Source organism: Lepisosteus platostomus, chromosome 9 (genome assembly GCF_059453375.1).
Source record: "Lepisosteus platostomus isolate fLepPlt1 chromosome 9, fLepPlt1.hap1, whole genome shotgun sequence".
Lineage (NCBI taxonomy): Eukaryota > Metazoa > Chordata > Actinopteri > Semionotiformes > Lepisosteidae > Lepisosteus > Lepisosteus platostomus.
Window position 1 is genome coordinate 20,788,657 of NC_142619.1, and position 27,267 is coordinate 20,815,923.

General features: G+C 33.1%; 1 protein-coding gene across 2 annotated transcripts in view; it reads left to right on the top strand.

Moving 5' to 3' along the window:
- Positions 1 to 27,267, top strand: part of sema3ab (sema domain, immunoglobulin domain (Ig), short basic domain, secreted, (semaphorin) 3Ab) — a 219,544-nt gene that overhangs the window by 174,529 nt on the left and 17,748 nt on the right. For both annotated transcript variants that reach the window (XM_088647165.1, XM_088647166.1), the window contains exons 6-9: positions 7,389 to 7,508; positions 15,912 to 16,005; positions 19,916 to 20,035; positions 26,175 to 26,317. In XM_088647165.1, the coding sequence (XP_088503291.1) occupies positions 7,389 to 7,508; positions 15,912 to 16,005; positions 19,916 to 20,035; positions 26,175 to 26,317 (477 nt within the window). The remainder of the gene's footprint in view (positions 1 to 7,388; positions 7,509 to 15,911; positions 16,006 to 19,915; positions 20,036 to 26,174; positions 26,318 to 27,267) is intronic.

Consider the following 27,267-nt stretch of genomic DNA (forward strand, 5'->3'; position numbering starts at 1 on the left):
ATTCTCTTAAACATGTTTACACGTGATACCATTATGTCTTTTTCACTTAACATCAATAAACACCACTTTCTCTCATCTTGCGTTTGTCTTGAATGAGAGCTTATTTGCTTAAATTGTTTCATTGTGGCATCTGAAAGGTCAGAGAGGCCCAAACAGCGTTATATCAATATGAGCATGGCTATACTGGTGTGTTTCATTTGTTTTCTAAACACACTGAAAGTACAAACATAAAAAAGTTAAAATGTTGATAGAATGTTGAGAGACATTCTATCTTTTGCTTTATGTACGGTACCATATTTAATTACAGAATTATAGAGAGTTAGAATACCATTTCAGATCATTCTATTAAGAAGAGTAAACAATAGTTGTAAGAGGTAAAAAAAATAGTTTTTGGTTTTCCATTTGCAAAAATAAAAGTGAAAGTAAAAAAAAATACAGTACTTCAGCTTCCAATTACATTATTTTTCAAGCAAGCCATTTTCTAATTTCTCTTGTTATGTATGCTTTTACACAGAGCACTTCTGGTCCTTTATCTAATCATAATTACACGGTTACTAAAATACACATAGTGATGAAAACAGGGGTATTGCTAATGGGATACCTGCTAGAAACTCTTAAGTCTGTTTTTTTTAATTGTCATCTGTGGATGTGTATTTAAAAAAAAACCTTAACAGGCAGATGGAGTTCTTCATTATACTGCATATACTATTAAATTTGTATCTTAAATAGCACAGCATTTTAAAATAGAATATTTGTTTTAAATAGAAACCACTACAGCAGAAAAGAGAATGATTGGCAAATCTTAAATTATATGCAGATCATATAATAATTTGCTCTTATGTTGTATTTTTTTAAAACACTAATTTTCCATTAAAACATGTTAATAATAAATACACTTTTACAGTTGCAATGTGACTTAGTATGTATAATACTATGAAACGGATCCCGCAGTATTATAAATGGAACAATAGTAATCACAATAATTGAAGAAATTAAATTGTGAAATGATGCTGGAATACACCACTTAGTGTACTGCGAATTCTTAGTTTTAATTAATAGTTATTACATATTTAGTGTAAGTATCATCTAACTGAAGAATAGAAAAGACGTAGTAGACATTTTTGCTTTGTGCACTTAACATTTGTTCTGCTATTTTAATAATTCAATGGATTTATCCAGCCTTTATTCACAAGATTAACTTGTAAAGCATGCAACTACTTAAGCAAAGACAATAACAGCAGAAGCTTATAGAAAATGATTTTCTTGTGTTTATAATGAAGGGGTAAATCTATAGAGGTAAAAGATTTTTCAGCTGTTTTTGGAATACACTTAACAATAGACCTTCCGGAACATCATGATCTAACACAGACTATGGAGAGTGAATTACTCATGATGTAAGCAAAGGTTTGTGCCAAGAGGATTAAACACGGATCATTGAGCCTGTCTGCTCTTTTTTGACCATGGGCAGGCTTTAAAGACTGATGTTTTATTATTAAACAAGTTGAGCATATGCTGAGGATTAATATATATGGTTTAAAAGACTTAAATTAAGATAAACCTTACATAATCCCTGTCTTTTATTTTGTCTTTAATTTTCATTCCCTGAAGGCTAAATCGGCGACATAAAGGGATAAAACCAACACATTAAATAACTATACTGTTATTTAAGGTGGGTAGTTACGTCAGCATGCATAGGCTGCAAAGGAACAAGTAATAGGTTTATTCCATGCTGAAAAGAGAAGAAAGAAAACACAACTTTTTTGGCTGAGGAGCCTTCTTCACACTCGAAGACCCAAAGAAGGCTCCACAGCCATTTCCTTTACTGTTAAGATTAAGATCACTTTATTAGCCATATTCAATTTCTTGCATTAGGAATTTGTCTTTTTTGCATACTCCAACTTGCTCTCCATGACACATACAGACACAGAGAGAGAGAGAGAACCTTGGAGTCAGAGCAGAGGGTCAGCCATTGTACAGCACCCCTGGAGCAGTTGGGGTTAAGGGCCTTGCTCAAGGGCTCAACAGAGTAGGATTCCTCTGCCAGCTGCAGGATTTGAACTGGCAACCTTCCAGCCAAAGGTGCAGATCCTTAGCCACAGAGCCACCACTCCACCCCAATTGTACACATTATGTAATATTATGATTGAAACCATTACATTAAAATACAAGAGAAAAGATCTATCTGCAGAACAGCATTTATAAAAGTCCTAAGCATATACTGTACAGTACTGTACAGTGTATGTATAAACTGTATATGGAATATGGAGAAGCCCTGACTGTTGAGAATAACTTTGTGGATCACTTAAAATGTGAGCAACGATCATAAGACAACCTTAAGTGCTGACATAATTAAATGTAATCAAATAAAGGACAAGTTTAGTTTAAGAAAGCAAAGCTTATATATTCTGTGTTATATACAGTGTATATAGTTGTAATTAAAATGCACTGCTAATTATACAGTACTTGTATTCAGAGAAATTTGGACAGGAAAAGTGTGATGCTCGTTCTTAACAAATAAATTTCTTCCAGAAGTTCCCCAAAATACAAATATTTGAACACTTTCTTCATCCTCTACATGGACATGCATAGACATGATGGTGAAAAAGAAATATGGACTATAGGCAATTGTCTGGGATTGGAGCTCTCTTCTTTCAATGTTTTTTCACCTTCTAAGAGTGGAGTGGAACTTGAAATTGTAACGCTTAGACAAAGGCTAGCGATTCACTTTCCAAATGAATGGGAACGTTCCATACAATTGCACCAGCTATTGCTCCACCACTGTTACACACATGGCTTATTTACATTTAAATATGGGCTTATAATAATACTTAAAATATAGCTGCTTGCAGCTGAGTCAAATACTCTAAGCAGTAACACAGAAGAATGATTATATTTTTTGGACTTGATTTCTGACTTCTTGTCAGTTCTAGTGTACTTGGCAAACATACTGTACAGTACACCCATGCTGGCAAAAGATGCTCTAAAAATAATAATAATGCAAAGAGCCTGTCAACTTCAAAATGTCGCTCAGTAAAATGATAAATGAAGTGGCACGAAATCTCTAGATTAAACTTCAGCATATGAATATTACAGATTACACACGCTGATAAATTTCAACAAGATATTGCCCTGGGCAAGTCAATGAAATACGAAATTGTAATAACAGAGCTTTTGCCTAGATGGGTTCATATGGAAACTATCTAGCTCTATTGACTTTGAGTAGGTTTTGTTTGAACTACTGTATTTTTTTTTCAAATACATGAATGTCAGGTGATCTCTTTAAACAGGTTTTCTGTCTGGACAGAGATTTGCTCATGAAAGGAGAGGCTGACTAAAGCTATTTGTTACTGAGCTGGAACAATGTCATTTTTCAGCCTATTGAGACTAAATGGAATTACTGAGTATCTGTCTTGTCAAAAAATAAAAGACTGAAGGCTCTGAGCAGAGCGAGATAACAAAGGGTGCTGCAGCTTAGCTATCTTTTTATTGTTATATTTCCTACTAAGCTGAGTCTGAGGACAATGGAGCTAAAATAAGTTGAAATCTGTAATCTTCTTGGATAATGATCAAGTGTGATTGGTAAACATTTGCTAATCCAGTGGGGAAAGTGCAATTTTATTAAATGGCATGATTAGCTTTATTTTAAAGTTATATCCATAACATAATGCCTGTAGCATTCCAAACAATCTGTAACTTAAACCTTACTTCCTGTAAGAGTAATTCTACCACTTCACAATTAATTATATGTAAGGCTTCAAGTCTGTAGTATATTTATTTTTGTCTCTAAGCCCAAGTTAATTTTTTTATTTTTTCCTTTCCACCTCTTTTAAGGTACAGTTCTTCATCATAGTCATTTTAATTGTGATCCTTTTTTTCCCATTGATGTTTATGATTCCCATGCTTACTATGTTTATGTATTAGATGTTGTTTATTGACAGGAAATGTAAGTGAAAATGAATTGTTAGGTACACTATATTGATGTAAAATTGAAACAGGAATTAGTTTTAACTTGACTTTTTATGTGTGGGGGCAGGAATACAGATGCAGAAAGTGTTTTTTGGATCTGTCTATTTAATTCCTGAATTATTTTCAGTTAAATAACTTCTCTAGCACCACTATACTCAGCTACCATGAGGAATATGTAGTAAAACATAATAATATTGAATAAATCAATACAACCTTTATGTTTTTATATAGTATATAGTCATAACTTAGAACACAGATCTGTGAAGATCAAGACTAAAACCACCAAGCTAAAAGATTTGTTCCTTGCTGTGGGGTATGACATTAATATCCAGGGGTGAGTTTCCCGAAAGCATCATAGTGCTAAGAACATCGTAAAGTCGCTCTTAAGATATATTGTTAATTTACGAGTGTTTCCCAAAACCTATCGTAACTAAAGTAGAACGTTAAATCCTTCGTAATCTACGTGCTCCCCGACCCACTCGTTAATTACTAAGTGCTTCTTAAACTGGCTACGTCTTGCGCCAACCTTAGTGACAGAGATCGCCAGACAGAGCACATTCAATTCACGTCATGGGAATTCTCTGGAAATATAGAATACTAAGAGTTTATATTAAGGATGTTGATATTTTGGTGTACAATGTAAGAGGAAATTCGAAAAAATAACATTTATTTATACAGTAATTAATTTATTAGTCATCTTGGGTACATTTCATATTCATAAGTCAAATGTTTTAATAATACTCCCTCTTTTAGTACTTTTGGGGGGGGGGGTTAAATTGTATTTAAATTCCATAAAGAACGTGAAACATGTAACATGTATTACAATGTACCGCCATGCAGGGCGGGCTGAGAACAGCACCTGGGGACTACCGGACTATATAGTGGGACGGAGTCTGGGATACAGTCTCTTCCCTTCGTGTGTGTGTATGTTAGTGTAGGTGCAGCGCTGTAACCCCTGTCCCTGTGTGTGTACCTTTCCCGATTTGCTTGTCATGTTTGCTTCATCCCACTGAAGGACCAAAACCGACACCATATAATGAAAGTATTGTCAATCGATTGTTTTTCAATCGACTTGTGATGCTTTTTGCTAAGCGACTTCAGGGGAGGGGTTAACAAAGAAGTACTTTATACTTGCTCGTTAAATGATCGATTAAGAGGGGTTTTGGGAAACCCACAAAAAAGTAGCTCGTACGTTACGTACGTACATCGTAAAGTTGCTCGTTTGTCTCTAAGATTCATCGTTTTCGGGAAACTCACCCCAGAGCAGTTGTATTTTATACTACAACATCTTTTACAGTTTACTTACTTTATGCCTGGCAAATTGAAATTAAATCTATGAAAACAAATTCTTAATACTGTATATGTAAATTTGTTTGATAAGTAATTTGAATTAATTGAATTTTTAAAATTTGGAATATGTTTACTATACAGTATATACTGTAATATAAAACATTGTTTTCTAAGAATCCAATGTTTAATTAAAAAGGATTTCAGCAACACTTTCAATCTTTAAATCGCCTTGATCACTTATAAGACTGATTCCTCTTCGCACAATTCCTCAAAGATCATACTCCTTCAGCTTTAGGTAACTATACACATTGACAAAACAAAAAAGCCCAAGAAAAAAAAGCCTTAGCCTAAGCCTAAGTTGTACTGTTCTAGACAACTAGGACTCCACAGCTGTGTTGTAGAAAGTCAACAAGCCACTCACCTGAATATACAGTATAACATACCTTACCAGTAGTGCCCTTTATTAATAAAATAAAATTATTGATCCTTAATCAAGATATACTTGAAAATAAAGCTTTTTCAAAGAATCATTGAGATCTTGCAGAGTTCTTTTATGTTTCCTGCAGATTTTTAACATTTTGATTTTTCTTGTGTTCAGTGGCCCTGCAGAAACTGTTTAAAGTTGTTTAAAGACTGTAATTAAATCATTTAAAGACCTGTTAAATCTATGGAAGTAGAATTATCAAACCAGCTGAAATATTCTGATTAAGGATACTCCTGTAACAGTGCCCTTCAGGAAAATTAACTTTCTGGAATAATAAAAATATCAACCATGTAATTGCTGATGTAGTTTCATTAACAACTATCCAGTGACATTTCATATTCATGTGTGCTTAAAAAGAGATCATATTTCTATATGACATACAAAATACAAGAGACACATGTTTGGCTTCCCTTTTGAACAGATGTTTACACAGATGGATGTTCTTTATTGTTTTAACAATTCTGAAAAGGTCTGCATTAATCTTTGTGGATTTGTGCTTTGGAATATGAAATTCTCACTGATATGACCTTTGCTAAAGAAGCTCTTGTGAATGTTTATTATTCAGGAAGTGGCCTGCAGAAAAAAGATATGATATCTTTAAATATAAATAAAAAATGTGGTGTACATACTGTATGTTTTTAGGACAAACACAACTCACTTTTTTGGGTTATCTCAAATTCCCAGTATTAAAATAATTACTTCTGAAAAACAGTCTTCTCACTCTCAGTTACAAATGAATCACAAAGATTAGTGTTGCTGACATTATTATAAGAACAGATCTACAATGTCACTCAGAATGTAATGTGTTGTAATGAAAGAGATATTTATCACAATATGAGCATTAACAAATAAAATTTGTTTGGATTGGTTTCTAAAATATTTCTAAAAATATAAGTTCCAATATTAATGCTGTAGGTTTCTGTGAAGGTTTTTTTGTTATTTACTATGTTTGTAATTTGCTTGTGATTTATTTCTAAATGAACAGGCCTTCATAGTTTATTGACTTTTGAAAGCACATTTATTTCTATCTTTAAAGGTGATTTTCTTAAAATGAATAAACTTTTTGTCCATTAACAGGATAAGTATGCATGCCTTTCTCTTTGGAAAGGTGAAAATGTAAAAAAAGTAGAAAGGTATAAATAAATGTTTTAATTCAATATAATTCAATGTACTTGTATTGATACAAATTCTACATTACTTTATTTGAGTGTTCAGTTCAAGAAGTAAACATATTTCGTGGCTTGATTAGTTTAGATGGCATGGGTTTCTCCAATTTACATTTGTATTGTCTGGAGTTGTAATGTGTTTCAGATATGTCCACCTGTATGTATCATATGGGAAAGATTTCCTCCATAGATGCTCTCCTAAACATCCTGCTGGGTCTATGATTTTTTAGGAATGCTATTAAAGTTTTGTTGGAGGGCCTCCACTACATCCAGCCTTCCTGAGAATACATAAAACAGGTGGAAACAATTCAGTTGGGAAGAATCAATTTAAAATTTATAAACTGAAAGCAAGATCATGAAGCTTATGGTTACCAAAAACCAAGGTTTTGTTAACCACAAACATACAGTAGTACCACAAGAGAAAGAAAATTGAACATGTTACTGATTAAATCCTATTGTTGTACTATTATCTTTCCCAATAGAAAGAATGTTCCAATTTCATCAAAGTGCTTCAAACCTTTAACCAAACACATCTGTATGTTTGTGGAACTGGGGCCTTTCATCCTATTTGTGCCTACCTTGAAGTTGGAAGACGTCCTGAGGTAATTATTTTCTTTTAAGTTCATTGTTAACATTTTTGGTTGATTCATGTCTTGCCGATTTAAATAACATTGGCATAGAATAATTTAGTAACAAGAGGAACAGATGTGTATAACAGTCATTTTTAGTTTTAAAGTGTCAATTAAGTATTTTACATGAAAGCAGACTGATTTGACCTTTTTACAAGTGTGTGTTACATTAAATACAGTATATACAGTACATGCACACATACAATGTTTTCCCATTAAACATTTTGATGTTCAGAACTTCAATACTGTATATTCATTAAACATGCTAACATTTGGCTTCTTCCTTTGTTATTGTGAGCTCAATGCTTATAAAATAGAAAGCTATAATCCAATACAGGTACAGGTCCTACATTTTGTCTACAACATCATCCACTAAGTCATCTCCTTTGGCTTATCCCTGTATCACTACTCTCATTTGACATTACAAGCACTTCTGGAGAGCTGATTCAGCAGGATGTGTAAAGACTGTTCTCATTTGTTTTGTTGGATATTGACAATAGGTTCACTGAATGCACACAGCACAGTATCTGAAAACATACACAAGCCTTTTGATTTTATTCCCCTTGAAACAAATGTGCTCATACAGTAAACCCATTTTTACATTGTTATTGTTTTTTTATTGAAATGAATTAGATTTAGCATAATTATGTATAATTTAGTACAAGCTTTTGTCCAAAAATAGCACAGGTTCAATTAAAGTACACTGCAACAAGATAAATCATCAAAATAGAGGAAAGAAATCATACCTTGTGCACTCTATTGCCTTTAATTATACTTACAGATCAAACTCTACGAAGCCTAGTTAGTTGGCAATCACTGCACCACAGTACAATGATAGCATTATTTATAATACCGACAATTGCTATATTAAAATCTTTCATTTCCTAATGTCTGCAAATAACAAAATGCTTGGGAGGCAAAAATCCATTCAGACATAAATAAGGTCTTCATTGTTTGGACGTCTTTGTTTGGACATTGTTTGAACTGCAAATTGACATGAAAGTGACATATGAGGCTGAGAGAGATGGGATATTTTCCAGCTGTCCTGTTCAACCACTTTAAGATGTCATGTTTCCACAAATGCATTGTTAGACATGGTTCGAAAATAGAATTGGACATATAGTTATACTCTATGAATAAGGAAAATGAGAAAGAGTCATTAGTCTTTATTGAATGAACTTTGGTAATGATTCTGAGTTTTGATTTTTCTATTATTTTTACAATGATAAAATACCTTTTAATTTGGATTTTACCTTTAAACATCCTATAAGCATGAGACTGTTTCTACTTTAACATATGAGACGTCATCTGTGATCATCAAATGTAATGCATACAGATAGCTGATGGTGCCAGTGACCAAAATTTAACTTTGTAAGATGACTAGGTGAACTTGCAGCCAAAAAGTCTCTATGAGTATTATATTATAAGATTATTACAAATTATGATTATTGTATTCTGATCTGAAAATGTCCATGATGTACAGATCAGACCAGATTATTTAAGTGTAAATTGAGTTCAAAATACTGAAAAAATTGTGAATCTCTATTTGTTGTGTAAATTTGGTTTACATACAGACTAAGTAAATGAATATTTATTATACGGATATTTCTGTTTAAAACAAATAAAATTCCTATTTGGATATTTTCATTATTTTTATCCTTTCATTGTTGAAATAATGTTTTGAAATAATGTTTTTTCAGCCTTTTAATTATTTTCCAAGTTATTTATGAGTGTCTGTTTCAGATACAGGATTAAACTGCACTCAGTGTCATTTCATTGGAATGCAAACAGGGAGGTTTTGTTTTTCTATATGCTCTGTATACTCCAACCATATTGTCTATTTCTCTGTATAAATAGAGGACATAATTCCCACTGAAGACTTTCTCCATCCTATTCTTTTTTGTTTGGAATAAAACCCATTTCCTACCTTTATATTTATTCTGATGTCTATTCACATTATATTCTTCAATAAACATTTACCTTCTCTTAACTTATTCAGAACGTATAACAGGTGCTAGGCAGTGTGAATATCTAGCTAATTATGAATGCAGTCTTTATGGAACAAGATTATCAAGATAATACCATAAATAAATAAAAGGTTCTCAAAACATTGTGTTAAGAGCTAGCTAGTCTGAAATTTCAGATTTAAACTACAACATCTTTAACATTGTTAAACTACACAGATTTAAACGACAACAGCCAGCAGCCATATCGCCCTGCAACTCACATCTGGCAATCCAATGAAGATAAGCAGTTGTGAGCCTAGCCAGTACCTGGATGGGAGACCTCCTGGGAAAGCTAAGTTTGCTGCTGGAAGAGGTGTTAATGGGGCCAGTAGGGGGTGCTCATCCTGTGGTCTGTGTGAGTCCTAATGACCTAGTATAGTGACAGGGACACTATACTGTAAAAAGGCACCGTCCTGGGTATGAGATGTAAAACCAAAGTTCTGACTCTCTGTGGTCATTCCCACATCCCAGGGTATATCTCAAAAAGAGTTGGGGTTCTATCCCGGTGTCCTTGTAAAATTTCTCATTGGCCTTTACCAATCATGGCTTCCTAATAATCTCCACCTATGAATTGGCTTCATCACTCTCCTCCGCAGTGATAGCTGATGTGTTGTGAGCATACTGGCACATTATGGCTGCCATGGCATCATCCAGGTGGATGCTGCACATTGGTAGTGGTGGAGGGGAGTCCCCATTACCTGTAAAGTGCTTTGAGTGGAGTGTCCAGAAAAGCGCTATAGGAGTATAAGGAATAATTATTATTATTATTAACATTTATGTAAATATAACCCATAACAAGCTATAGAGTTGCTAAAATACTGAATATTGTCTCATAATCAGGCATGAGGAAAGTCCCCCAAGTCCTCCAGTTTTGACCACTTACAAAACTTTTCTTTTTTAAACATAAAATGTAATATTACAATAAAACATAAATATAAAATATTAATGCAGCATAGTAATATCAAGATGTATAATTTTAGTGAAACTTTAGAAATGGAAAAATACTAATACTATGATTAAACTGAATCATTTCTAAAATTCAAAGATACCGAAAGGCTGACAGGCAGGATAATAAATCATGCCACGTCTTCCCCTTTGACATCTTAGAAACGAAATTGCTTTTCACTTTTGCCTTCACACAAATCGTGATAATGTTAAAAGCCAAAATAGTGAATAGGAGAAAAAAAGGGGGGATTGTCTTTAGCTTTGGTTGGAAATGTAGACTTAAACTAAGAACACAATAACAGTTCCAAACGAGAGTAGGTCATTCAGCCCTGCCCTTCTAGCTTGTTTGGTATTTGAATTAAGTCATGAGTTTACAGAGTTATAAAAAAGGACTGTTGCTTTTTTCACAATGAATCACTAGACACAACTGCATTGTAATTATACTTGGATTCACAAATGCTCATATGAATATTTTATGGCCTCCACCTTTACACACTTTACTTTTCAGCTCCACACCACTTTACTTTTTCCCTGTCAGTTTCCCTCATGGCGATTTGTCCCAGACAATTTGTCCCCATGACAATTCACTCCCATGACAAATCATCCCCATGACAATACATCTAAATCGGACAACTTGTTCCCAAGACAGTACATTTCAACAACAATAAGTGTGTGTAATAATTGGCCCTGTTACTTGTTTTACTCACTAGAATTCACTCCTATGGCAATTTGTACCTCTAACAGCTGGTCACTACTCCTCTGATAATAATATTCCAGTAATCAATTCATGTTACGTTTTTTAATTGTATTACTGTCATGTTTTTCTCTTACACTAAGAAGTTGCAGAATTTGCTTGTGGAGTCAGTTTCTGAGAACTAGGCTATGGCTGTATATAGCCTGATGACTCTTTATTAACTATAATAAAAATAACTAGGAAAACGTACACTAGGTCATTTGTAAATTTATCTTAGTTTGAAATGTATATATATATCCACAGCACTTATCTATCTAAAATGTATGTTAATTATGGTATGTATAATGGTAAAAAAAATAGATATTGGAGAAGTGAGTGTTTGTCATATGATGTACATTCTAACTTGTTTCACTTCCTAGATTACATTGTAATTGTACCTTTTAGATAGATATCTATTATATCAAAATCGAGGAAGAAAAAAATATGTTTTTATATCGCCTGTAGAGGAGAAAACCATTACGGTAGATTCAGTTTACAAAAATCTATAAATGTATTGTTGTAGTTAGTATCTAATTAATTACTTATTACAACTTATTTATTTGTATTTTACCCTGTATTCATAGTCTTTGGATGTAGTGAAATACATTAAGACAGTAATGAGGTACACAAGTCAATGCTCCACGGTGAGCAGAAAGTGAGATTTATGTGGTAAAATGAGCATTTTTAACAGAAAGAAAGTGACTTACAATGTGGTAAGCAGTATGAGGGAAATAGAAAGGTCTCCATGGGGAACTGCATTATTATTGTGCTCTTACACTCAAATGTTTTTGATACTTTTTTAAAACTAAATTTATCAGAATAATGTGGAGAAATACAGTACAAAACACCTGATATACAGTATACAATGAAGCTACTCATATGAATGATATAATATATAATGATACATTATATGATACTCATATAATGATACAGTAAGAAGTAAGGGTCACAGTAACACAAAGCCTTTCATAGGGGCATACTATGCTCTGGATGGCACACCAGTCCATTGCCGAAATGGGATTCATATTCACAGAAATTATCACACATAGCTTACTCGGTACTGCATTTATCTGGAACAAAAATGGTGAATTCTACTCCAAGTTAATCTATTAAAATATAAATGTTTCTTTCATTTAGTATTCTATCTAACAAGGGGTATGTAGGCTGTAGTCTTTGATGAATTTAAGCATTTGTATTACAGAATATCCAATTATTTACTGAATGTCAAAATATATTAAACACAACAAAGTAACTGGGAAATTACTTTCCCCCAGTTTTGGGACATTCTGAATATTCATCGTAAAAAAATCTCTTGTAAACAAAAAAAAAGACCAGAGTTTAATGTATCATTCATTGCATTTGCTCTAGTATGTCTTCAATAGGAAACATGAAACTAAAATCTTATTAACGTCTACATTCTTCACCTTTATAGATTCAGACCACTCTACTATTCTCACTCTAATATTTTACCAAGACATTATCTTCATACATACAATAAATAAACCAAAATAATAGGAAGAAAAAAAAAACCTTAAATCGCTATTCAGTTGTTAATTTTAACTTGTTGAGCAAATCCAGTAGTCCACCCACAATTGGAAATGTATGGTAATACATGGATGCCAGCACTACTGCAAAATGTCCTCCCAAGGCATTATTCTGTAGTAGTTCAGGTGGGTAGCTGCGTCAGCAGGTTTAGTCCATGCTGAAAAAAAGAAGAAAGAGAACACAATGTTTCGGCCGTGGAGCCTTCTTCAGGTGTCAATAATTTTAACTTATTCTACAGAATAATTTTAACTTATTCTGTAGTTATCATTAAAATCAATATATGGACATATACAATGTTGAGCTCAATGTGGTTGATGGGTGAATGCTCAAGTAAGATGCAAATAGCCCAATGACTGAGTAAATCACCATCACGCTGTTTCTTAACACAGACACACAGTCATCTTCAACAACATGGCTTAGGAATTAGTTCCTGATTTCCACAGGCTTCAGTGTAGATAAATGTCTCCCATTTTATTGTCTAAAATGGTCCTACATTTAATTTCTACCTTTTGTTTGTATTGTTACTGATATTTAATAAGTTGTTTCAAATTAAATTGTTTCAAATAATAAATCTGTTTCAAATTAAAAAGATGTATTATTATGACATTCCCTTCAAATATGATTGCTGTCATTTTAACCACAAATAGAGCCATTTGTTCTTGGAATGTGATGACTGAAATTGAACATTATCTCCCAAGTGAAATCTAATGTTTGAATATTATATTACTATTACTTTAACTACATTATCCTTTAACTACATTTTAACTACATATCCTTTAACTACATTTTACATCTATTCAAGTATTTTTATACTTCATCACAATTTTTAGATGAAAAAGGGAAGAGTCAAAATAAACCACTAGATTGCTGTATCTGCTTCTTCTAGTTCAATACCACCTTTTAAAATTTAAAATATATTGTCTGCTCACAATTGCATTTGTCTGTGCTAAATGTAATATGCCAGGTGTTTACCCTGTTTGGAGACTAAAACAATGTACTGTACTTTTTGAGTGAATCTAAAACTACAGTAATAAGCTCCATTAAGTGCTTTGAGAAGCCACCTTTAAAGGCGCTATATAAAATAAAGATTATTATAATTATTATTATAGTGTAATCCCTCAAATCACCCATTTTCTAATCACTTTATCCAAAACAGGGTCATGAGTGCAAGGCGGGTTACATCCTAGATTGGAAATTTGTCCATTACATGGCATAGACAGACACAAACACTCACACCAAGGCAATTTTTCCAGAAGCCAATTCACCTTCCAGTATTTCTTTGGACTATGGGAGGAATCTAGAGCACCTCGCAGAAACCCACATGAACATGGGGAGAACATGCAAACTCCACGCAGACAGCACCCCAAGAAGTTAACCCGGGGCCCCAACGTTGCAAGGCAACAATGCTTATCACTGTGCCACTGTGCCACCCCGATAATGTAATATTATAAAAAATATGATTTACAGTTGGCCTTAGAGAACTTACTTAAAAGAAATAAAAGAAATAAAAGATACGTAAATATAGTATGTACTGTAAGTCACAAGTGAGCAGTGTGCATTTTAGTTTTATTTTGTTCTTCATTAAACTGGCGGTCACACTAAAAAGACTGACAAAACAGGGCAATGTTATAGATCAATATTTATAAGTCAGTTAACATGACTGGATGAAATCTTTGGATTAAATTAGCTACTGAAAAACGTTAAATGTTTTTAAATGACCTCATCTCATTTGTAACTGTTCTTATGCAATTGGCTGCTTGTAAAAAGTGTAAAAAAGAATTTTGATTTTATAAAATAGCCCAAAACCACTGGGTGCTGTGCTTATTACTGCCTACTGCAACAGCTGTTTTGTAATACATTAGAGATTGTTTTATACCAGCTTTACAGCTGACATTAGCATGGAATCTGCTTTATTTTGCTTATTCATATCTTAAAGTACTATAGTACTTTGAAAGTCTGCATCTTCTTAATCAATTTATGCTTAATACACTGAAGAAATTTCTGTCTTAAATGTTTATCTTGTGTTCTGGTTCAATTCAACTTGGAGTTGAACAATCCGGGCTGCCCAAACTCCCCCTTTAATTCAATTGGTGAAGTCATTTTTTACTTTTCCATCTATAATGCCAATTTACTGGTAGGCGTATATGAAACTCTGAGGCAGTTTTTACATACAAAATGAATGTGTTCTGTGCTGCACTGCCCTCAGCCTGTTATCTTTTTGTAAAGATCAATTTTCTTCATAGGGTTGAAGAACAATTTGATAGATTACACTTGACAACAGTGTGTTGCTCGGTCAAATGATTTTAATTGTCAGTGCTTTTGGAGAATTGTGCTTCCATCCCTGGAGAAGAAAGTTCAATACTGTTGATTGAATTCAATGTCTCCTAAGTGATTGACTTACCCTTACTACTGCCTTCATTAATCAGTGCAGGTGAAATTGCCATTTCCACAACACTTGATACACAATAATTTTATAATTAAGATGTCACTGAGTTAATCAATTCTGAGATGTACTGTCTCAATCTAATGGTTCTTAATTTATGAAAATTAAGAAACCAACTACTTCATTCCATGCATGCTCAATGGGCTACATTTTTATTTCACAAAATGCAATATACTGTTCAAGTGTGACAAATGGGTGTTTTTTGCTGTACAAATGACTTAAAGATTTAAATCTTAAATGATTTGGATCAAACAGTGAAGAAGAAAATCAAAAATAGTTTACTGCGCCATGATCTTTATATTTGTGTAAAAATGCAATTTGATTTTTTTTCTATAAAACATTAATGAGTAGAATTGACAAATTACTGCATTTGCAGTTATTTGGGATATAATTACTCAAAACTTAAATAAGAATGTATATTACATGTACCAGTACCCAAACATTTAATGTTGTCAAAATAATAGGGTTGTTATAATAATTCTATTTATTCATTATATTATATTTACTAATACTTCTCTGAATACAACAATTCCATGTAATACATTAAGTGACAAGCATGATTATTAAAAAAGTTAAACATATTCAATTAAATAGATTTCATTATGGTGAGACATGTCCACCTTAATGACAAAAATATTGAAAACTGAATTTTAATAATGTATTTCCTTTCATGTAAGATTTCTTACTATTGATTTTATAACTAGGATACTATCTTCAGACTGGAAACATCCCATTTTGAGAATGGCCGTGGAAAAAGTCCCTATGACCCAAAGCTGCAGACTGCTTCTCTTTTAATTGGTAAGTTTGTCATAGATAAGCTGATCATTCATTTACCCTGGGACTTTGAATGTGTTGGCCACATTTCTAAAAATAGAAATTGCAGAGGAGCTGAGACTGGAGAACATGAAGACAAAGGTTCTTACCATGTGTGACTGATTCTTTTTTTGCTTAGGTATTAAGAAATTTACTGAAAAGTTATGAATTGGTCTAAAAACATTTATTCAGCCCTTCTTAGTCTATCCTGGAGTGCAAATTTTTGATTGATTGTGCAGTGTTTGCCCTTAATGAAGGACACATGAAAGTTTGCAGGCTGTTAATGCTTCATGATGACATTTCTATGTTTCTGAAAATGTAGGTTTCTCCATGGTGTCATAATCCAATGGCAGTTTAATCCAGATGTCTGTAGCTGCTATCGTAAACAGACTACCCCTTTGACCTAGCATCTGTTACAGAAGTTGTCTAAGCACTGTTGCTCTCAAAGAGTTTTATTTTAAAATTACTTCCAGATGAAACTTTTCTGTCATGAGTAAATGTAAATGTTATCCTAATGAACAGCTCAGTAATACCATTTTCTAATCTGTATGTTTATCTTATTGAGGGTAATAATAGCAACAAAATATATAGAAAGCTTGTATCATTTTAAACTTGTGTTGGCTAAAACGTGACATGTCATGTATTGTTTCCAAAAATTATATTTTTTCTATTATTTTCTTGTTTGGCACCTAAAATTATTCATAGTGTTTAAAACATTTAATGAATCCACTCATATTAAAAATAGAAATTGTTTCTATTATAGTGTCTATTTGAAAATGTTAAATTTAGAACATTTAGCAGCTATAAAAAAAACTTATCAATTTGTTTTCATTTTGACTTAGGATTTTTTTTTTCACCCCATTAACTTCTTAAAAAGTTTATCCAGAATCTGAAAATATTCTGAACGAATCTTCTCTGCTTCCAGCATATATAATGAAGACAGGTCAGTGATTAGATAATGCTCTTTGGCTGACTGAAGTGTCAGAAGGCTGTTGACACAAGTACAAGCTTTTCAAAAAGCTCTTTTTGGACACCATGCAGCTCCTCAATGGCAGCAGCTCCATGCTTGACTTCTCATCTTTTGTTTTGCTCAGTGAGGAACGTAATTAAACTGCAGATTTGCCTGACTGCTGCAGATTAGGATTGGTGGGCTGAATAGATCTTTAAGTGCTCTTCAAGTATGCATTCCCTGAGTGCCCAGCAAGAGATGAAAATGGCTACAATGTCAGAAGAATACATTTGTGGCATGCCATGACAGAGAGTTCGAGACTTGTGAGAACATGTCTCATTTTAGTTTATAAATTTATTTCCTGATTTAACAACTTTTGCCAGCTATTCCCACAGGCTTTGAGCAGCCTTGGTATTTTTCACTGTACTTAACATTTTACTAAACAGTGCAGAGAAAATGTTTTTAAAACTCCAATTTAAATATTGGAATTACAATTTCTTACCATGATACCTTTGATTCATTAAAACCAAATTCATTCAAATTTTGAGACATGCCATATGATAATTCAATTATTAATTAAAGTGAAAACACTAAAGAGATTTCTGAGGACCTCAGGAAAAGAGTAATTGATGCTTACCTGTCTAGGAAGTGTTACAAAAACATTTCTAAACTATACATCACCTGTGAGACAGGTACTATAACTTACAAATGGAAAATAACAAGACCATGATGACAAAATCCAGGACTAGACATCCTGCCAAGACCTTCACAGAGCAACCTGGGAAATCATCCAGGGAGTCACAAGAAGCCTAAAGTAACATCTAATGATCTCTGAGCCTGTTTTTCTGAGACTTATATCAGTGTTTATCCCTGAAAAAAAAAAAAAACAGGAAAAGCCAGGAACAAACCATTGCTCTCTAAAAAGCTTAAAAACGTGCTGATCTCAAGTTCACCAAATAGAACCCTGATGAGCCAAAATGTTGGAAAACTACTGGAAAAATGTTCTCAGCACAAAGAAGTCCAAAGTTTAACTTTTTGGTTACAATGAAAATGTTTTGAGTGGTGCAAACCAAATACTGACTTCCAGCAGAAGAACCTCATCACATATAAGCAGATCTTCATAACAGAATAGGTGAAGAATATGAAATTTCACATTTTAGAATTTTCAAATCAAGGTCTGTATCTTAACTTCATTGAAAAGTTATCAACCAAGCTGTCTGTGTAAGAAAACCCACAAATGACTGCACTTGATGGAGTTCCATAAGAAAGAATGGGTCAAAAATTTGAAAAGCCAGTGTGGGAGACTGATAGTTAGTTATTGGAAATGTCTAGTTGAAGTTGTTGTTGAACCAGTCATGAATTGAAGGCTTCACATACTTACTGTACACACAAGAGGATATTTACTGTTGGATCGTTTTGTTAATAGATATAATCCAAATATACTGTATATATAACATTTATGTGTTTTACATTTAATTATTTTATGCTTATCATTTACTAAGGCTTCTTGCCTTAGTAAATGATCTACAGTAACTGTCTTTAAGTCTGAAATATATAATAATATGGATCAACCTAAGGGTCTTACAAACTTTTTCTCTGTACTGTAAATTTGCAGATGCTACCTCAACTTAATGATTTATATTGTTCACCAGCAAAAATATAACAAAAATATTTGATGTTTAACAACATTCTTCCTCTGCTTTACCATGATTTTTTTGAGAAAGCAGTTATACATTTCTTTATATTTATTTTAAAAACAAGATTTAAGAGGAAATGAAATTTGAACGTGCCAAAAGATTTAATTAAATCTTCATCTTTTGGAACGCAGGAAAGAGTTGGCAAGGAGATTAATCTTAAATGGCTGAATTATGCATGACATGCTCACTATTTAATTTTTTTATTATCCCTCCTGCCAGGCCAGTCAGATTCAATTGCTGTAAATCTGTAAATCATTTGAGAGTCCTTAATTTCTAACCACTTCCACTGTCATACATTTCACCCTTCTTGTTTTTCATCATTGCCATATGGCACTGGGTCTTTTCACCAGCAATTAGAAATTTCACACCACTAATTATTTCTGGTTCCTTCTTTGTTAAATGAGAATAATGTAATCAGGGTGTTCCACCATGATAAAGTCTCCATCATCTGTGAAATCTCACATTTCATATTGCTCACTAAAAATGGTAGTGTTAAGAGGAAGAAAATGTTTAAACAAATATTTGAAAATGTAAGTTTTAATTGGGGTAATATTTGTTTAATTACTTAAAGTTTGCTCCGTATGGTAAAGATGTGAGGTTTTATTATTTGCACTGTTAATGAACTTGTACAGTAAATCTTGTTCATAGGGAGCTCATTATTATATTCTTATCATCACAAGAATACATTTTCTTTAACATGAAAGGCAGCTGAAGTTTGGAAGCATATGTGAACCTACAGTTTGTAAAAAAAACTGTTTCTCTAACTGGGATACATACTGTAGTATGACATGATACAATGGAAACTATAGAATGATTTTGAGTAGTTGTGAAACATGCTTTATTGTTTAAATTATCCTGAAAAAGAAAAAAATACTGAATTAAAAAAAGAATGAAAAAAATTAAATAAAAAAACTGAAATGGCTTACCTAGAATTATTTCAAATGCACCCAGAAAACATTTGCATTGTTAAAATCATGTTTTAAATGAATTAATTAATAATTAATCATTGTTATCAAGTATTGCATTCCTGTCATTTTACAGTAATTTTAAGAAATTCTGATGCTATGAATTATAATGGATTCTACATCCATAGTGATTTTTCTTCAACAATGTGTCAAAGTAGTCACAGTGTGATTATTACCTGCTATTCATGCAGTGTTATACCTTAGGTACAATAAACACTTGTATTTTCTTCAATATACAGTATGGTCCCTTGGATTTTTTATTCATTTTTTGTCTTTAATCACAGATGGAGAATTGTATTCTGGAACAGCAGCTGATTTCATGGGCAGGGATTTTGCCATCTTCCGCACTTTAGGACAGCATCATCCAATCAGGACTGAGCAGCATGATTCCAGATGGTTAAATGGTAGGAAACATATCTTGTTCGCTTTTGCATTATAATACCAGGTAGGTATTATATTATACTGTATCTGTTTAATAAATAAGCAGGAGACTATATAAGAAGTAATGCATTTCCCAAGTAGTAGGTTTTTGTGAACTTTGAGATCAGGAAACCTACCAAGAAAAAAAAAGTATTCTCCAGAAATGACCCAATACTACAGATGTTGATACAAAAACTAAACAGATAGGCTCCTCCAGATGCCATTTGTGTTTGCTTAGGGTTTTTTAACATTGGCGACTTACAGAATGTACTATCCAATGACGCAAGTCTTCCTATGCTTCACTTTAATCTGTCCTTTGAAAGACAGCTTGCTAAGAGGGTGACTGTTATCAGATACTGTCTATTCATAACACACTTGGTTTTGATGTTTCATTCCCACTTCAGAGCTTAAGAAAAAAGGGTAAAGTGCCCTCTAGCAAATTGTCTTTTGGAGAGGAATTACAAAATACAATGGCTAAATTTAAGGTTTAGAGGATGCTGTTGTATTTTCCCACATAGTTAAGCCTTACTGAGTTCTTATTTTTTTTTAAAGATTTGCATCAAACTTAGGCTTTTTGTCATGCCTGACTTGGCTTTTTTTGTATTAACAATGAATACAATGCACAAAAAGAAATCAGAATAAAAGGAGCAGGCATAGTCCCAACAATAATCCTTTCAGACATGCAAACATTATCATAGCAAATGTGATGTTTAATGTCCATACTTACTGATTCAGCCTATTTTATTCACGTGTATTAACTGTCAATATTCTCCATTTAAATAATGGACAGCAGACAAGGACAAGTACATTTCCCTCCACTGGTCGAAGAACATTCAACATAAGACACTCGGATTCTTGCGCAGTGTCGTGACAAAAGATGTACTTCAAAGTTTTCATTCAAAAAGGAGGTCTGCTGGAAGATAATTATTTCAGTCTGTGCTGATCAGTGTTAAAGTCATTAGCTTATGCATAGGAAGGGGCCCGTTGTATTTTACTTTTTGTGACTTGTTAAAGCTTGCAAGGCTATTGAACTATTCTAAGCAACAGTGAGCATACATACAAGGTAATTACTATTTGAAATAGCATGCTAAAGATGGGGGGGCACTAAGGATCTGATAAGCCAATTTGTGTTGTTCTGATGCAGTCTTTTGGAGAAAGTTTCTTTATTTTAGTCAGTTTAATTAGTACTTGTCCTGTCAATTCCAATTTCCTTAAATCAGCTCACTACTTTATAATTATTATTTTTTTCTACTGTAAGGGATTTACTGATGAATAAGTCACAGATTAAGGCTCAAGTAGATGCCACAATAATTTGTGTCACAGTGATGTGACCAACTCTCTTGACATGGTTCTTCTAAACTCTGTTAAAGCCCGTGGCCTCTGTGCAAATTAATTAGTTTCTGTCACTAACTTGATTGTTGACCTAAAGGTTTTTAGAGTGGAAAACTATCAGGAAATACTGCAGAATAAAAAAAAAACAGAAATCTGAGTCATACACAACCATGAAAGGCTTGACTAAAGTGAAATAAATAAACTTTTATTTTTTTCTATTATATACAGAGACATAGAGGTCAAATATTGATCCTGTGTGATGAATTTGATTAAATCTTCTGTAAGTGAGAATTTGGAGGAGGTATCATAATAAAATGTAAAACCATTTTAATGTATTTATGCAAAAGCAAAAACATAAGAGTTGATTTACAGTACTGTTTTCTCCCTAAATTCTTTTTTTCATTGTTTGCATTTTATCAAACTAACATTTACTTTTTTTCAGATTATTCAAACAAAAGCAACACGGTTAGATGCTTTGAAAACTTTAATACAATAGAAATAATACTTATTAAAAGTTATATAATGCTAATTAAAAAGTTTAAAACAAACAAACAAGCTCACTGGATGTATAATGTGTTGGGACTTGTATTAGCGACAACTTTAGCAAACACTTCAGAAAACTTTGGCAAATTGTTTAGAAAATGTTTTTATTACACCGTACAGTGATCTTACCATTAATAGCAACACATCAGCTCCTAAAATTCATATACTGTAAGTTCCCCAACACCTCTATTACATTACAAAGCAATGTCTGTCCTTATGAGAGAGCTCAACAAACACTTAAGAACATAAAAGTGTTAAGAAAGCAATAATGGAATAAAAGCCATTCAATCCATTTAGCTTGTTTGATTGTTAATAAGTAGTTAATCTAAGGATCCAGCCATTCATTTAGCCTTTGTGTAAAGTAATACCCTCTGTTCTCAGTTCTAAATGCGCTTCTCTGTAATTCATAGTTGTGTCCTTTGGTTCACATTTCATTGTTGTTTCCAAAGTCCACTAGATTGATTTTGTCAATGCCTTTATGGAATATTTGAATCAGGTAATCTTGCTTTTTATTTAATAGTAAATACTGTAGATTTGGTTCTTTGCAATCTATCATAGCAGGACATTCCTGTAAGCCTGGGAATGTATCTGGTAATTCTTCTCTGGACCGATTCCAGAGCAGTACTATCTTTCTTGTAAGGAGGTGACAAAAGTGGACACAATATTCTAAATGAAATCTTGGGAGTGAATTGTACGATTTTAACTATGCATTCATTCATTCAAGTTTTGAACTCTAAACTATATATTCTAAAATGACGTTTGCCTTTTTATATCACCCCCATTCCCCTCTTTAGCTGTATGACTAGGAAATGAAAATGATGCGCCAGGTAGATTTTTCAGCTAGATTCTTTAAGCTCAGTTTTCCCATAGTGTATAGTGAGTTTATATTTCTTCTAAACTGATGTAATATGCTTCAGTTTTTATATTAAAATTTCCATCACATTTGTCCAGTCCTCTATTTTCTAATTAAAATAAAAAACGACTGATTTTCTTTTGCATCCCCTACAATGTTTTTCAGTCTTTCTAATTTGATATCATTTGTGAATGCCAGAGACTTGATCATTGATATAAAAAAAGAGCAGTGGTCCTAATTCATAATCCACTGGTACTCTATTAATTGCATCACTCTAATTTAACCATTCACTTTCCATTTACTATGCATTTAATAGTTCCTCAGATGTCAAACTGACAAGTTAGTTTAAACAATGCCTACCTTTTCTAAATCTAAATTTCTGTCCCTAGAATGCAAATGCTACATGATGATCCATAATAGCATGTAACAGAAGAAATATTGTACCTATTGGCCTGGATTTACTCAGGTTTTATCACCAATGTTTATGGCTATGTGTTGCATTTGCAATTTTCCAGTGATTGGGTATTACTCTGTCTTAAGTGACTATTGTAGGAATTGTATTAGCATTCTATGAGTAACCTCTATTGTTTCCTTAAGCAGAATTGTTGGAACACTATCAGGTCTTGCAGATCTGTTTACTTTAATAATGTCTCCTACATGTAACACTTCTGACCCTTATACACTAATATTACTTAATATGTAATAATGTCTTTCCTCAGCCTGGGGCAAGTTGTGGATTTTATTGTATAAAAGTTTTCTGTTATCTTTGGGACCATTACTTCTTGCTTTGTTTGGTGTTGTATAACTGAAACAAAATATTCTTTATTTTAGTTTCCATTCTCTGTCGTGGCCTCCCTAATACGCCTTTTTATCTGTGCTTGAAATTACCTGTACTCGTGTTAACTGGATGCTTTTCATTTGTAGTTTCTACTTTATATCCTGTACATACTCTGATATCACTAAGTGAACAACAGAGAAGGGTTGTTGTTCAGAAAATAAGTCAGGAACTCCACCAATTGCCGGTATAATTGTCCATATGTTTTAATCTGTATTGCTTTTCAAAATGGAGTAAAATATTTTTGTGAAGCTGCATCATAAAGTTACATTTACTGGCACTTTTGATGACTGCAGCTTGGTTCATGATTCTTCCATGATATCCTGTTCCATCAGGAGCCATGTCCATGTTATGTGTAAGTGACCCTTTCAAGGAAATTATTTTGTTCTTGCAAAAGGTGATCACAACAGAGTTGATCACCAGCCCTGCCTATTAATTATCTTTGGGACACTTACTAATAGTTTCTAGTGATGTTGGATAGACAGATCTTGATTGCCATACCCTGGCTATTTCTGTTAGCAGCATTCCCAAAATGTGATAACACTCCGGATTTGGTAAAAAGTACAAAAAAGGTTCTGATAAAACTTTCTAAATTCATAAAATTGATTTGCTGAATAGATTAGAGAGGGCTGTTGGTATTACTACATGCATCATTAGGGTTGTTTCATATCTTACTGATTGCTCATTCTTAAAACCCTTTGCATGTTTCTTCTCACAGGGCTTTGTTCTTGTTCCCAATTTTTTTATATTTATGTGTTACCTTTGTAAATATGGTATCAGGTTTCATTTCTTCTCTGATGACACCCAAGGTTCTATTTCTATATCTTAGATATCTGCCTTTTCACAGTTGTGTTTACATCAGAAGTCCAAAGTTGATTTTGGTTCAGGCAGATAGGGTTTCCAGCTCTGTAACTGTGTTAACTTTAGTTTCCATCTAAACGCTCAGTTAAGGAATTTTGGAGTCATCGTTGCATTCAAGGCTCATGTTCTCAATATTGTTTAGGTGTCTTGTATTTTTGATAATCTTTCTTGCTTGTATTTTGTACATGGCACTCCTAGTCTGATGGAGAGCAGCTAATGCAAACATTTGTCTTTTCCAGGCCTGAATATTGTATTACTCATAGTACTTATCATATTGTGTATCTCAGTATGTTCTTAACAAATTAAAATAAGAATTTGGAAGCTTAGTTAAAACTTAGTCATACTGTATGTACAGTATATCTATTTTCTCTTAGCTTCCACAAACACTGTTTTTATGTGTCACAACCTCTGCTCATAGACTATTTAGTTCAAGTAGGGACACCCAAAGAAGTCTCCACAACCAAAACGTTTTTCTTTTCAGCATGGAATAAATCTTTACTTCTTCCTGATATACTACTTAAACCAGTTTATGAGTTAGGATTGTATAATTAATAACTACAGGTGGAAATTAATTTTACTGTTCAGTAAAGTTACCAAAACAACATACAGTAGATTTAATAAACAGTTTGGCCTCACAATCTACAGTCTTTCTTTATGTTTTCTGGTACTTTTTACTTTCAATCTACATTCAGACTACATCCTGTACTTCAGCTAATCACGCCTTTGTATAATTTACAGTACATGTTAATGGTAATGGTTGTTACAATTATGCACATACTGTACATCAAAGAACAAATAATATCTTTATTGTATTTATATGAATTCTCATTTGAACAATAAGAAATAAGAAAATGAAGAAATTGTTTCCTATAACACCTTTAATTGAAATAACAGATTCTTTAACATTTGTTTCATCCTGTTGGAAAATGAAGAGAAACAAATTATATCAAAACATATCAGACTTACTACTGTATGTAAAACATTTTTGCAATTTCCCTCAGCCTGAAGCTAGAATATGATGAAAAATAAAACAAAACAACTTTCCATTTATATTTTTCAAAAAATCATTTTGTGCATTTTTCTGTGTTCTTTCCCAGAAGGCTTGAAACTTTTCCCCCCCTCCAAGACAGCTTAGGCTATGACCTAACTGCTTTTTTAATGCAGTATTCTAGGCCCCCAATCTGTTAGATTCAAGAATAAGCCACTGAAAAATAAACAGAAGGAAGTTCATGTCTGTTCCAGAAATCTGAAAAGTTCATCAGCCTTAAAAATAAGCAGTATGAGTGTACAAACAGGTGCTTTGCATGATTATAGCCACGATGGAAACAAACTTTGACCCACCTGACAGTCAGAAATGACAGATTTTGTATTCGATAGCAGTTTTTTTGGTTTGCTGGAAACGTCTGAAGTATAATTGGTATATTAGTAACTGGCACTTATGCTAAATCCTGTGAAAATAATAAAACATGACCAGGGTTGCACTAAACATTCTTTCACATCTGCGATTTTCAATGGTACTGCACTATTCATAACGTGATTACTATACATATAAACACATTTATTTGTGTTAGTTCTAAGTTTAGATTTTTGGGAATAAAAATGTAGTCACTGTGTGCAAAAGAATTCTAATATCATTTTAAGAATGAATTTGCCTGATTTTTCTCACAATATGGATCGCTATATTGCTATATCTTTTTAGATCCCAGATTTGTGAGTGTCCACCTGATTCCAGAGAGTGACAATCCTGAAGATGACAAAATTTACTTGTTCTTCAGAGAAAATGCAATGGATGGAGAGCACACTGGAAAGGCAACACATGCTAGGATTGGGCAGCTCTGTAAGGTAACAGATTTTTTTCACAATAACACAATTTCTACTTGTATAGAAGGAAGATTTGTATAGAAGTAGACTCTTTTTTGCTCCTAGAAATTATACCTTTTTAAAAGACCTTTTTTAATAAAGGGCTTTTAATGAGGCCTTTTTTTAAAAGACATCGTTTACCTCTTTATACAGGTACCACTTTAAAAGTACTGTAGGTATTTGGTTTTTCAATACGGTTTCTGTCCTTTTTTTAATTTAACCTTGTGCTGTTATTCAATATGGTTCTTAAACCAGATTGCTTCTTTCAGTCCTACAGCTGACATAAAAGATATTGTAAGAATGCAGAAACCTTTCAAAATCCCTGCATTAATACAGTGTATAATCTTTGGCTTCATGAAGAATCTCTAAGCTGAAGAAACTGAACACCAGTACAGACCAGCCTATGCTGTTAAGTGAAGACCCACTCATCTTACACTGCAGCTGTGATTTAATTGCCAGCTGCTGATTTTGAACCTCCACAGCAGTAAGAAAAAAAACTTAAGGAATATGGTGTGAGCAAAATAAAATCTGCCTATAAAGTTTGTGCTTGTGCTTCTCAAGATTTTCATTGCAAAAAGTCATTTCATCTTGATTTTCCTCATCCACCTAACAAGATCTTTTCTTGCTAGAGATCAAAGTTTTATGAGTGCAAAATCAAGATATACTGTAGGGATACGAGAGCATATTACATTCAGCAAAGGCCTCATAAAAATACCAAAGTTTATCACTCTAAATACCCCATGAGTTGTTGGCACTCATTTATGTTTGAGGGGTGATTTTATACCCTGTAAAGGATATACTGTAAATTCATTCCAAATTTTAAGTATCGCTAGTATTTTGAAATGTCTTGTGGATGGATTCTTGTGGATGCCATGGATTCTTAAACCACAGTAATCCACAGTAAGAAAATATGCTGATTATGCAGGATGTGC